General features: G+C 44.8%; 2 protein-coding genes across 5 annotated transcripts in view; both read right to left on the bottom strand.

Moving 5' to 3' along the window:
• The window catches only part of RABGAP1L (RAB GTPase activating protein 1 like), a 401,062-nt gene that overhangs the window by 251,673 nt on the left and 137,076 nt on the right, over positions 1-12,313 (bottom strand). The gene's annotated exons all lie outside the window — the stretch shown is intronic.
• GPR52 (G protein-coupled receptor 52) lies at positions 5,419-10,415 on the bottom strand. 3 transcript variants are annotated; one of them, XM_055120189.1, is made up of 2 exons: positions 9,614-10,415; positions 5,419-8,723 (listed from the first exon to the last, which is right to left on the bottom strand). In XM_055120189.1, the coding sequence occupies exon 2, from the start codon at positions 8,393-8,395 to the stop codon at positions 7,310-7,312; it is 1,086 nt and encodes a 361-aa protein (XP_054976164.1). In that variant the 5' UTR covers positions 8,396-8,723; positions 9,614-10,415; the 3' UTR covers positions 5,419-7,309. The 3 variants fall into 3 exon arrangements, with proteins under 3 accessions (XP_054976164.1, XP_054976165.1, XP_054976166.1); XM_055120190.1 differs by having other exon boundaries at positions 9,934-10,415; XM_055120191.1 differs by having other exon boundaries at positions 5,419-8,568; positions 9,934-10,415.

Below are 12,313 nucleotides of genomic sequence, written 5' to 3'. Positions count from 1 at the left end.
TATCTTGACAACAAAAGGCCTTCAAAGTTATTGCTATGAGGATAAAAAGACCTGAGTGACTTTTCTTGGTGACAACTACAGGAAAGCTATCACACAAACAACCTATAACAATCAAACTTTACACACAGCCGAATAAATGTCCACACAACGATGACCAGAAAAGAGCTAAACAGGTGTGAGGCTGTCTATTCTTTTTATGTTTTTCTGTTTGGGTCACACCCGGCGATGCTCAGGGGTTCCTCCTGGCTCTGCACTCAGGAATCACCCTTAGCGGTGCTCAGGGGACCCTATGGGATGCTGGGAATCGAACCCGGGTCGGCCGCGTGCAAGGCAAACGCCCTCCCCGCTGTGCTATGGCTCCAGTCCCGAGGCTGCCTATTCTTAAACAACTGACCCTTGGTTGGCACCTGGGACTCGGGTGGCCCAGGGCTTCCTAAGCTGAGACCAACCTTCCCCTCAGTGATACGGGTGAGAGGGCCCAGGGCGGGTTTAGTTGCACAAAGCACTTGCTCTGTAAACACGCAGCCAAGTTCAACCCTCAAGGCTGCCAACACGTACAGGGAACGGCCTTTGCAGCTCCTTGCCGATACAAAACGTCACTCTCCCGCCAACCATATCCAGGTGAGTGTAAATATTGAAATGGAAGAGTCTGGCAACACACACACACACACACACACACACACACACACACACACACACACACACACACACACACACACACACACACACACACACACACACACACACACACACACACACACACACACACACACACACACACACACACACACACACCCCAAGGGGAAAAGTGCAAGGGGAAAACTGTGGATACAGAGGTCAGGAATGTGTTACAAACACTTACGGAACCCACAGCAACCTCCTACCAAGCACAACTAGGACATGTGTGACCCTGAGTTACTGCAGCAGCGGTGGTGTGGGGAGGCCCGGGTAGCTCATCATCAAACAGCCCTGCCCGCTTTCCTCCAGAAAGCCAAGGAACTGCTTCGTGCCGACACGACCAGTCCCAGTGGAAATCGTGAGCGCTGTGTCTCAACTAAGCTTCCCTGACACACAACACCTCACACTCGGCACCGTGTGTCGTGCTGTCCCCACTCCCTGGAGGAATGAAGTGGTCTGTGACTCCCTGCAAGAGGACTCTGAAAAGTGCCTGCCCGTTTTCCTTGGGTAATGATGCTTCAGTAAACCGTAGCCAAGACGGTCTGAAAGATAAATAAATAAAATACAATAAGCAAGGGATTTAGTTCCATTCCACACAACAAATAAATGACTAACGGGCTAGAGAGCACTCAGCCGTCAGCTCAGCAGAGCCCCGGGAAGCGACTCCACACGGAGCGCTCGTGAGGCAGAGAGCTGGGAGAGACAGGACTCGAACAGAAGGTGCAAACTCACAGCAGCCTCAGACCTTGGATTCTGATATTGTTCCCCGACTTGTGACCCATTTGTAGGAAACAGAGGCCAGCCCTGCCAGAAACGTCTCACATTAGCTGGTCGATTTGGATCTAAACTAGCTGGTTCAGAAACCTTTCACTGCTGTTCAGCTGTTTACCATGTCACACTCAGTCGCAGGGTCCCTGACCCAGAATTTAGAAAGCGAGGCCGTAGATGTTCTTTTTAAACAAGGGTGACTTGTCCACTGGGTAAATCCACGTGCTTGCAAGGACTCCACTCACCACTCTAGAAACTCTATGATGGCTCTGCAGCTCAGAAAAACCCTATCCCAACCCCATTTGGGGTTCTTTTCCTTGGGAAGCGCAAGTTTTGACGACTTTCCCGTTCCCAACCACACACCTCAAAAGTTTCCGCTCAGAAAACATCCTACGGTACCATGAGAGCCAGTCAGGACACCAATCAGCATAAGAGGCGTAAGACTAGAACGTGGGAAATGTGAGAAGCCGTTCTCAAACTCCGGCATATGGATTTGTGGCACACACAAGACAATGGGGCATGACCGATGTTAGCACCAACAGAGAGAGGCCAGCAGTGCCAGGATGCAGTGGTTTAAAAATAACGCATAGGGGCTGGAGCGATAGCACAGCGGGTAGGGCGTTTGCCTTGCACGCGGCCGACCCGGGTTCGATTCCCAGAATCCCATAGGGTCCCCTGAGCACCGCCAGGAGTAATTCCTGAGTGCATGAGCCAGGAGTAACCCCTGTGCATCGCCAGGTGTGACCCAAAAAGCAAAAAATAAATAAATAAATAAATAAATAAATAAAAATAATGCATAGTCTTGGGACAGAGACAGAGCACAGGAGGTAAGGTCTTGCATGCACAGCAGCGGCTGTGATCTGAAGCCAGTTTAAATTGCCACAGCAACCATGGCAAGTGAGCAAGTATGATTGGAATCTGCATGGGACCCTGACAAAGGAATCACCACCCCAGGCCCTCCCCCTTCTAGGAAATAACATGAATATTCCTCCCCTTGTTTATGTCCCGTTTCTCCAGCTATAAAAACTAGAACCCGCACTGCAGAGCCTGGCAAGCTCCCCGTGGCGTATCCAATATGCCAAAAACAGTCACAAGTCTCACCATGGAGACGTGACTGGTGCCCGCTCGAGCAAATCGATGAACAACGGGATGACAGTGATTGATAGAGTGATAAACTAGAAACTTGTGTCAAAACAGCACTATTCTCTTAAGAGTATGGCAGCACTCCTGAGAGTATATTCCCAATAAACTGCTTGCTTTATGTCTTATTAAGTGTCCTCTATTTTCTAATAAACCTTTTTCTAGGCTTTCTTCCTCTGACTCATTCTTGAATTCTTTTCTGTTCAGGTCAAATAAAGCTGATCTCTGTATCTGATGAATATCCAACGTATATTCCCTATTCAAACACAAGTTTTGCTTTGCATGTTATACACAGAAATTCCCACTATTTTTTTTTTTTTTTGCAGGGGGCAGGGTGTTGGGGGAGTCACACTCGGCTGTGTCCAGGGATTTCTCCTGTCTCCGTGCTCCGGGGTCACTCCTGGTGGGTGCACGGGAAACCTAGGCAGTGACAGGGATTGAACCTGGCTGGCTGTGAGCAAAGCAAGCACCCTGTCTGCTGTTCTATCTATCTGCAACATAATCATCTTTCTCTATCACTTACTAATCTCTCTCACATGTAATGATTAGCTTCTGGGGCAGAGACAGAGGAAAGGCCTTTAAGAGAGAAACAACTGAGGGGCTGGAGCAATAGCACAGCAGGGAGGGCGTTTGCCTTGCACGTGGCCGACCCGGGTTTGATTCCCAGCATCCCATATGGTCCCCTGAGCACTGCCAGGGGTTATTCCTGAATGCAGAGCCAGGAGTGACCCCTGTGCATCACCAGGTGTGACCCAAAAAGCAAAAAAAAATAAAAAGAGAGAGAGAGGAACAACTGAGGGGCTGGAGCAATAGCACAGCGGGGAGGGCTTTTGCCTTGCACGTGGCCAACCCGGGTTCGATTCCCAGCATCCCATATGGTCCCCTGAGCACTGCCAGGGGTGATTCCTGAATGCAGAGCCAGGAGTGACCCCTGAGCATCGCCAGGTGTGACCAAAAAGCAAAAAAATAAAAATAAAAATAAGAGAGGAACAACTGGGGTAGGGGAGACAGCACGCAGTCCTAGGTTGGACCCCCATGCCACATGCCCCCCACACACACACCAAGTGAGAAAGAAGCTTCCAGTACAATTGGGTCTGGCCTAAAAACAAACAGAAACAGCAGCAATGACAGCACCGACGTCATTGTTTCTAAACTCACATAATAAATGACAGATGATAGAGAGAATCATTCATTTTTGTACCTCCTCGGCTTAGGTCTTAGTAAGGAAGAATATTAAAATGCAAATGAACGGCAAGCTATTTCTAAAGCCCCTTTTCCACCAGCAACTTGAAAAGAAGATGCTTAATCCTCGTTAATATGCTCCAAGAAGGGGGCAGGAGAGTCTCAAAAGCGTCCCTGACTGCCTCGTCCTCCCAGCTGTTTGCTGGGAGGTCTTTACATCTCAACTGCTCTCATGAATAATTATCCCTGGGAAATGAGCTCTCAAAACTGGAACTTTCTATATTTACAAATATCTAGTTTTCCGTCAAGAGCTGCCTTGAAACAAATGTGAAAAGTGCTATTTTAGAAGACTAATACACAACAGATTAAATCGTTGACAAAATATAATTTTCTCGGTGCCCAGAAAATAGCTCAAGTGTCAAGAGCACAGGCTTAGCGTGTTCAAGGCCCGGCTGGGCATGGCCTGGTGACACTCCCCCCACATACACACCCAACCCAATACAGAGGGGCCAGAGGGGCCAGCCACTGAGCCAGCAGCTCAGTACAGGACACAGACTCAGAGGGAGGAGGCCTCTATGTTTACTAATGTAATTTGGGGCCAGAGACTCTTCAAGGGTTTAGGGACTCAGGCAGCCTGGGTTCAATCCTCGAACCCGTATATGATCCCACAAGCACCACCAGGGTTAGTCCTAAGCACAGAACAGGAGTTCAGCGCTGGCCACTGTTACACAATAAACTGGCAAACTTGGGATTTTCAGATTGCTTTTTTGCAAAATAAGTTTGTAAGAATCAAAGAAAAAGACAGAACTAGATAATAAAAAAAAATTGAAGCAGAAGATTTCAGTGACAAGAAAGCTCAAAAATGTTGTAGGGAAAGGTGACATTTGAAAGACTGGGTTGCAAGGGGCTGGAGCAACAGCACAGCGGGGAGGGCGTTTGCACGCAGCCGGCCCGGGTTCGATTCCTAGCAACCCATATGGTCCCCTGAGCACTGCCGGGGTGATTCCTGAGTGCAGAGCCAGGAGTAACCCCTGTGCATCGCCGGGTGTGACCCAAAAAGCAAAAAAAAAAAAAAAAAAAAAAGAAAAGAAAGACTGGGTTGTGAGTGGGGTATAGCAGAATAGCAAGTTACACATTGAAGCCAACTCAAGGCCAACAAGCCGAAAGAAAAATCACTTTTTCTAGTTTTCTCACCTCTAAAATAGAAGACCAGTCCCTGTTTGTAATGAGGACCCAGTGTTTCATGTAAAATTTAACATGGTTCCTGCACCTACTTACTATTCTGAAGAGAAGTCAAACAAAAATAAATATGGTTTCAGATTTTCTGCACAGAAACTACTGGTTTTTTTTTTTCCTAACTATATTTTTACTCCACACCAAAGGAACTAGAATCTGATTAGCAAATAGACGTAACGTTCAAGGTTCTACTTGTGACAACGGAAAAGCTGGCAAGGTTAGTTGCCTCAAATTCTGTTTTCCCTTGCACTAGTCTAAAATTAAAAGCCACGTTTAAATTTAACAAGAATGTTGCTAGTGAACAGGAAACAGGGCAGAACCTAAACAATCCAAACCACAGAAATGTAAAAGAATTAAATTTGGGTTCCCCAACAACTCAATCTACTATTTTTATTAAAGTGAAGCAAAGTCTCATTGTGAGATATAGAATACTATTTTATTTTTCATCGAAATCTATCTTACATGTTTAAAAATACACAGGGTTCAAAATAACTTCAATAAAATGCTAACATTTCTGTTAAAGGACCTCTAAAGTCAAACCCCCAGTGTGCAACAGGGTAGGTGCCCAATGTGGTCATAGGCACAGTTCATTAAATGCATCTCATGAAACAAATCAAAAATGCTGAGAAGGAAAATACTCAGTAGTATGATATAAACTTTAAAATACTTGTCAGGCAAGAAATTTATGGTTAAAAAAAAAGTAAGATTCAGATGTTTTGCTGTCCATACCTGCATCAATCCTCAAAATGCCATTTTGCTACATCTAAACACCTGAAAATTTAAACACTTTCATGTAGCACACTAAAAAATAAATTAATTTGATCTCTGAACCTGGAAACATCATTACAAAAGAAAATACTGACAGCCGTTACCTGTATTCGATTAGTATATTATTTTCTCAGCAGCACTAAGAATGCAGCTTGTTCTAATATAAATACCTAAATAACAACTACACAAAAGTATTTTTTTCCCTTAAAAGAGTTTCTGTATACTTTTTCCAATGTTGGTCATTTAAGCAACATTGATCTATATATAATGCTAAGAAAACATTAGGCACAGATACATAATTTACATTTTTTGTTGTAAAAAATATAGTATATGCAAATGCATATCACACAAATGATTAGTGGGCATTAACAGAAAGCTTTGTAGACCTACCACAAAAAAGGGTAATATTTCACTAAAAAAAAAATAGTAGCTTTAAGGGTGACATTTCTGAGTAAGTATACTGCAATTATACTGGAAAAATCTGAGGATTTTCTTCAAGAAACCAAAGCTTTAAAATGGGGGAGAGGGTAGGAAGGGAAGACAACACTTTGGACACAGGAGCTAATTTTAAATAAATCTGAACAAAAAATTTTTTCAGGAGTCATCACAAATATTTAATACACTCTTCCAAACAAGCTATAGATTGCCTTGTTGGAAGGGATAAAATTATTAATACTATGATTGCTCTATAAAGCCGATTCTTTAATCAGCTAAGATACTTCTAGATGAAGGTACCAAGGAAAAGCAATCAAGAAAAATGAAGAGGAAAAAAAATAATAAAAACAGGAGGCTGTTAGAAGAGGGGAGGGGAAAAAATAACACATGGATCATTTTACCTAGAAGAAACAAAATTACTGCTTTTTTTTTTTGTTGTTCGTAGCAGAAGATGTATGCTGTGCGTGATATAAAAACATAAGCAACGTACCATGTGGCAGGGACAGAACTACAAGGCTTACTAAGCAGACTCCGGAAATTGGACACTCGTGGATTACAGATCAGTGTACTGCATGCCCACCTTGATGCAAAAGATAGGCATGAAATACACTCATATACTCTGCATTAGTGTACTTACTCTGCCACATACACGTATGTAGCACTTTTCTATAATGGGCAATTTATGGATCAACTTCCAAAAACACAAAGAGAGTCAGGGCATTAGAGACAGAGAAGAGACCCAGACACGGGAGAGAATTCAGCCAGAGAGACAAAGAAAGACCAGGGGGGGGGGTCTTTGCTCCTTGTCCCGTGGAAGATTTGAGATCATGTTCGCATCCTCAGCGCTGAATTTTCCCCTCTGCTGGACATTTATACTCACACGCTGTAATTATCTCATGAGTTTACTCTCTACACATCCCTTAAGTTTCTTTTTTCCATGAAAAGGGCAAAGGTGAGGGTGAGGGGGGGAGAGAACGCTTTAGTCCCTTCAGCTCATAGTCAACTCTTCAAGGAAGTATTTGCCTAGTGGCAGATTTCCAGATGCAGCGAGGATCCCAGCCCAAACCGTGGTCCGGTGACACCGGATGTCCTGTGTGTCTCTTCAAATGGAGCAGGAATTAGCCCGCTTCCGAGGCTTTGGGTCTCGTGCTTCCCGGTCTCTCAGACACATACATGATGAGCACATGGTCTCTGACAGCCTTCGGAGGCCGAGCCGGAAGACGCTGTTGGAAAGACTGTAGATGACACAGTTACAGAAGCTGTTGCTGATGGCGAGCCAGGTGGTCAGGAAGGACAGCGCTGGGTTGTCCAGGACCCGCGAGCTCTCTAGAAGGAAATAAATGATATAGGGGAGCCAGAGCATGTAGAAGACACTAGTGATTCTAAATAAAACCATGGCGTAGCGACGGTCGGGGCTGTGACCCGTCTCTCCGGAGGCGTCCACCTCGTGGCTGGGGAACCGGGCCCTCCGGTCATTTATCTCTTTGGTGTGCTGCCGACAGATTTTGAAGATGTGGAAGTACGTGAAGCAGACCACCAAGGCAGCAGGAGCATAAAGTAAACAGACGATAAAGCCCGTGAAGTAGGCACTGGTGAGCCAAGAGGTGGCACACCACTCAAAAATGTCACCATGGTAACCAGGTTTCCCCCAGCCGAAAAAGGAAGGCAAGAAGATGAGGCAGGAGTAGATCCAGATTAAAACGATGCAAATTCTCAGGCGACAAGGGGTGACCAGCTGGTTGTAGGACAGGGGCTTGGTGATGGCGAGGTAGCGGTCCACGCTGATGCAAGCCAGACACGCCATGGACACACTTTTCAGGACGGAGATGATATATCCGAACACCTGGCAGGTGAGAGACTCGTGGATTCCCGTGGAGTAGTGGAGCAGCGAGAGGGTGGGCACCAGGCAGCTGACCCCGACAAAGAGGTCAGCGTAGGCCATTGTCTGGATGAAGTAGCTGGTGGTGTAGTGGTGCAGGAGCGGGGCACAGTGGAAGACGAAGATGACCGTCAAGTTCCCGGCGATGATCAAGAAGGTCAGCAGGACGATCACGACCATCTCAAAGATGCACACGTCCACCGCGCTGTAGTGGCCGAAGCCCAGCGGGCACGCATGATGCTCGGACACGTTCACGGGGCCGCTGCTCGTGTTCAGGGTCTTCCCTCCGGCCCAGGTGGTTTCATTCATGGCGTGGGATGTAGCCTGCAGCCTCGGCTACAGCAAACCGGTCCCCTGCCCAGCATCTGTCACGCAGCACACGAGGGTCTCGGGAGGCAGCGGGGACGCTTCTGTCACAGATGAGCATCCCAGAGAGTACTCAAGGCTCTTCGTCGCCTCCGTGCAGCCGTGACACACCTCAGCTTTTGGGAGGCGGGGGTGCCGGGGGGGAGGAGAGAGGAGACGGGGAAAGTCAGCTTCTTCCAGAGTTCTTAGACAACTTTTTTTTTTGTTTTTGCAGAGACAAGGCACTTCTAGATAAAATGCATTTATTACCTTGCACTATGAAAACTTAAATCTGTAAAAAGAGAAGAAACATCAATTGCCAAGAGAAAAAAAAAAAAAGCTCCTGTGGCTGTTTGCTCTCCTCAGAAAGGAAGTTTCTTAGGGATTAACTAGAAACAAATGGGAAAAGAGAATGTCACATTGTCTCAAGCTCCCCATGTCACCTAGCATGAGATGTGGATTCATACTTCAGCATTGGTACCATTATTACAGATTGGATTGGAAAGCTAAGGAAAAAGTTCATTGCTCAAGGGGCTCATCTTTGGGCTCAGTGAGGGGTTGAAACTGGGGGGGCAACTTTAGGATGAATTTCTCTTTCATTTCTTTAAAAAGCTACAAGCCCTTATCAAGGTTAATTCCAGAACTCATTTTTATAGGGACACAAAGGAATAGAAGAGAGGTAACAAAATCACAAAGCCTCTCTCTACCGTGAAGGATGCAAGGGGTTAACACCTAATAAAAGAAAACAAACTTTTATTCTGCATGCATTTTTAAGTTATCATTTTAACTTACAGTCCATTTAAGTTATTGGTTATACTGCCAAAGTAATTTATACATTTTCCTTTTTAAAGAAAAATATTTTGACAGAAATGAGACTATCTTTCATTCTCTGGCATGCCACCTTCCTTATAGTAGTAGATGATTATTACATATATACATATCAAACTTATTTCTCACATCTGCAGCCACACACTTATTTTATACATACATGTAAATTTATATGATAGAGAATAGAAACTTTCCTTCATACTCTGAACAATTTATTTGACTACAAAGCTACCAACATTTATTACTTAGGTACTTATGGAGGCTTCATATTCTATGTTTTACTTTTTTCTATTTTCATAATCTGAGTTACACATTAAATCATTTCAAATAAATCTTCCAAACATGGAAAATTACCTTGCTTGTTATATTTGCAGTTATATTGTAGCCATATGCTAAGAAAACGCTTCTTCTATTTCTGCAGTCTATTTTGAGCAAGCACTCAATTAATATGGGGGCCATTTGATAAATCATAAGATGCTCTTGTTTTTGAAATACCTCTCAGGAAACATAAGGAGTTGAAATCCTTAGAGTTTGGAACACTGAAAGGCTGGCAGGAGAGAACCCATCCAAAAGGCTTCCAAGGTCATTCTGATACCAGGCTCACATTTTGTCAAAAGGTCTTTCTTAAAGCACACGCATTTCAACGAGTCTCTTGTCAGTCTTTGTTGTCATACCTTGTGAAGAAGTGACAGGCGTTTGGAAGCAAAGCCTTCCCCTCAGGAACTATGCAGCAGCTTAATAGAGAGCATTCTTCGGAAAGTTGCTCATTCCCTGGTGCACAACCAAGTTATTCGGGGAAGTTCCTCTTCGTTTATAACAGCCACCGGATTTTCTTCCTTGGACGTTCCGAGTTCCATTTATCACAGACTAGTTTCTGCTGGTCCGGGAAGAGGCGATGTTCCTCACCTACATTCCCTCTCATCAGCTGCCTGATGCCGAAGTTCGCCTCACGGTGCTGCAGACACGAGCGTGCAGGCGGCATATTCCTCACATCCTCTCAGTATCACTGCCTCCACCTGAGCCGGAGCCCGGCTGCCGCTCCTCCTCTCCTCCTCCTGAGCTGATGCAGAACTCACCATCAGAAAGGTGACTCGGTCCTCCTGCCCCAATCAACAGCACAGCCAATGGCTACTGCCGCTGAAACTGTCACTAGGAAACAGTTGCCAGGCACAAGCAGGCTTACAGACTTCCTCAGCGGGTTCAGATCAAGAATGACAAAAGGAGACAATGGAACTGACCGGTTCTCACTACATATCAACGGCACCTATGAACTTCTGCAGATGTGCCCCTTAGACCATTTATAAAGATTCTTTCCAGTGGACAAGATAGGGGGGGGACAAACAAACCCAACAACCGTGATACACCTTTAAGCCCTGTAAAGAAACAACTACCAGATACCCTCACACTAAAAAGTCAGCGGTAATCTAATGCCTGTTGGCAGAAAAAACTAATTAATTATTAAAATCAGCTATGTCTTCGTGAACGCAGGCGACAAAGTTATTATTTTTCACTCCCCTAAATTACAGTTAGAGTCGTGCACATGCCCTGCGTGTGGAGAGTCTGGGTTCATGCCGGCATCACAGAAAAATCACAGTTAAATTCTGATCAATAGGACATTAAGTATCTATTAATCTCTCCCATCACTTTTACACTGAAATCGCTGAATTTTATGTTTTCGCTGAACAATAAAACTTTGGAACTAATGCCTTCTATAATAAAACCCACCGGGATTTTATCATCTACAAAAACAGTAACAATAAGTCTCTCAATGAGACGTTACTGGTGCCCGCTCGAGCAAATTGATGAGCAACAGGATGACAGACAGTTTTATATACTTTATTGAATAGTTAAATATGATCTCAGAAAGGTGATAGATATAAGCAGAATTGATTGGCTACTTGTTTTATTTTGCTGTGACAAAGTCAAAGATAGTTGTCATCCAGGGTTTGAGATACCCATATACAAGGGAGAAGAAGTAAGTGAGGCTCTTTTTTTTTTTTTTTTTGCTTTTTGGGTCACACCGGGTGATGTACAGGGGTTCCTCCTGGCTCTGCACTCAGGAATTACTCCTGGCGGTGCTCAGGGAACCATATGGGATGCTGGGAATCAAACCCGGGTTGGCCACATTCAAGGCGGCCCTACCGGAGTGCTATCGCTCCAGTTCGAGGCTCCTTAATTTCATGGAGGTTAAAAATACTTTCAGGGACTAGGAATAGCCTAGCATGTTCAAGGTCTTGAGTTCTATCCCTGTCGCTACAATGCCCCCTGGGCATCACAGGTGTATTCTTGGTGGATTCCCAAAGAATCACCCAACAGCCCCACAATACCAGCCAGAGCATTTCGGGGAAAGGCCCTGTTTAGAAGTTTTCAGTTTGGGGGCTGGAGCAATAGCACAGCAGGTAGGGCATTTGCCTTGCACTTGGCCAACCTGGGTTCAAATCCCAGCATCCCACATGGTCCCCCAAGAGCACTGCCAGGAGTGATTCCTGAGTGCAGAGCCAGGAGTAACCCCTGTGCATCGCCAGGTATGACCCAAAAAGAAAAAAATAAAGTTTTTTACTTTCACTTACTGTAGATAAGCACTCACTATGGGATGAGCACTCTTCTTACTGTTGATGTGAAATGAATTTATATCTTATTTCATAATTAAATCAGAAAGATTAAGATGAAAATAAAATAACTAACATTAGTTGAGCACATTCTATCTACAAAGTATTATGCTATGTGCCTTATGTTTCTCTATGAAATCTTAAAGCTCTTTTGGTACATGTATCATAATTGTCATGTTCCAAGAAACGTAGTGGATACTAATAGAGATCAGAATTTACTATGACAGTCGTGACGAAATCAGATTGTAATTCTTAACATTATATTGATGAACACTGCTTCTCTCTCCTGTCCATTGATGGCTGTCAACCAACAAATGTCTGGAAAGAATTACTTTTAATTTCATAAAAGTGTGGGCTGGAGCGATAGCACAGTGGGGAAGGCATTTGCCTTGCACGCAGCCGACCCGGGTTCAATTCCTCCGTCCCTCTCAGAGTGTCTGGCAAG

Source organism: Sorex araneus, chromosome X, assembly GCF_027595985.1.
Source record: "Sorex araneus isolate mSorAra2 chromosome X, mSorAra2.pri, whole genome shotgun sequence".
Lineage (NCBI taxonomy): Eukaryota > Metazoa > Chordata > Mammalia > Eulipotyphla > Soricidae > Sorex > Sorex araneus.
This window is presented reverse-complemented; position numbering and strand designations above follow the sequence as displayed.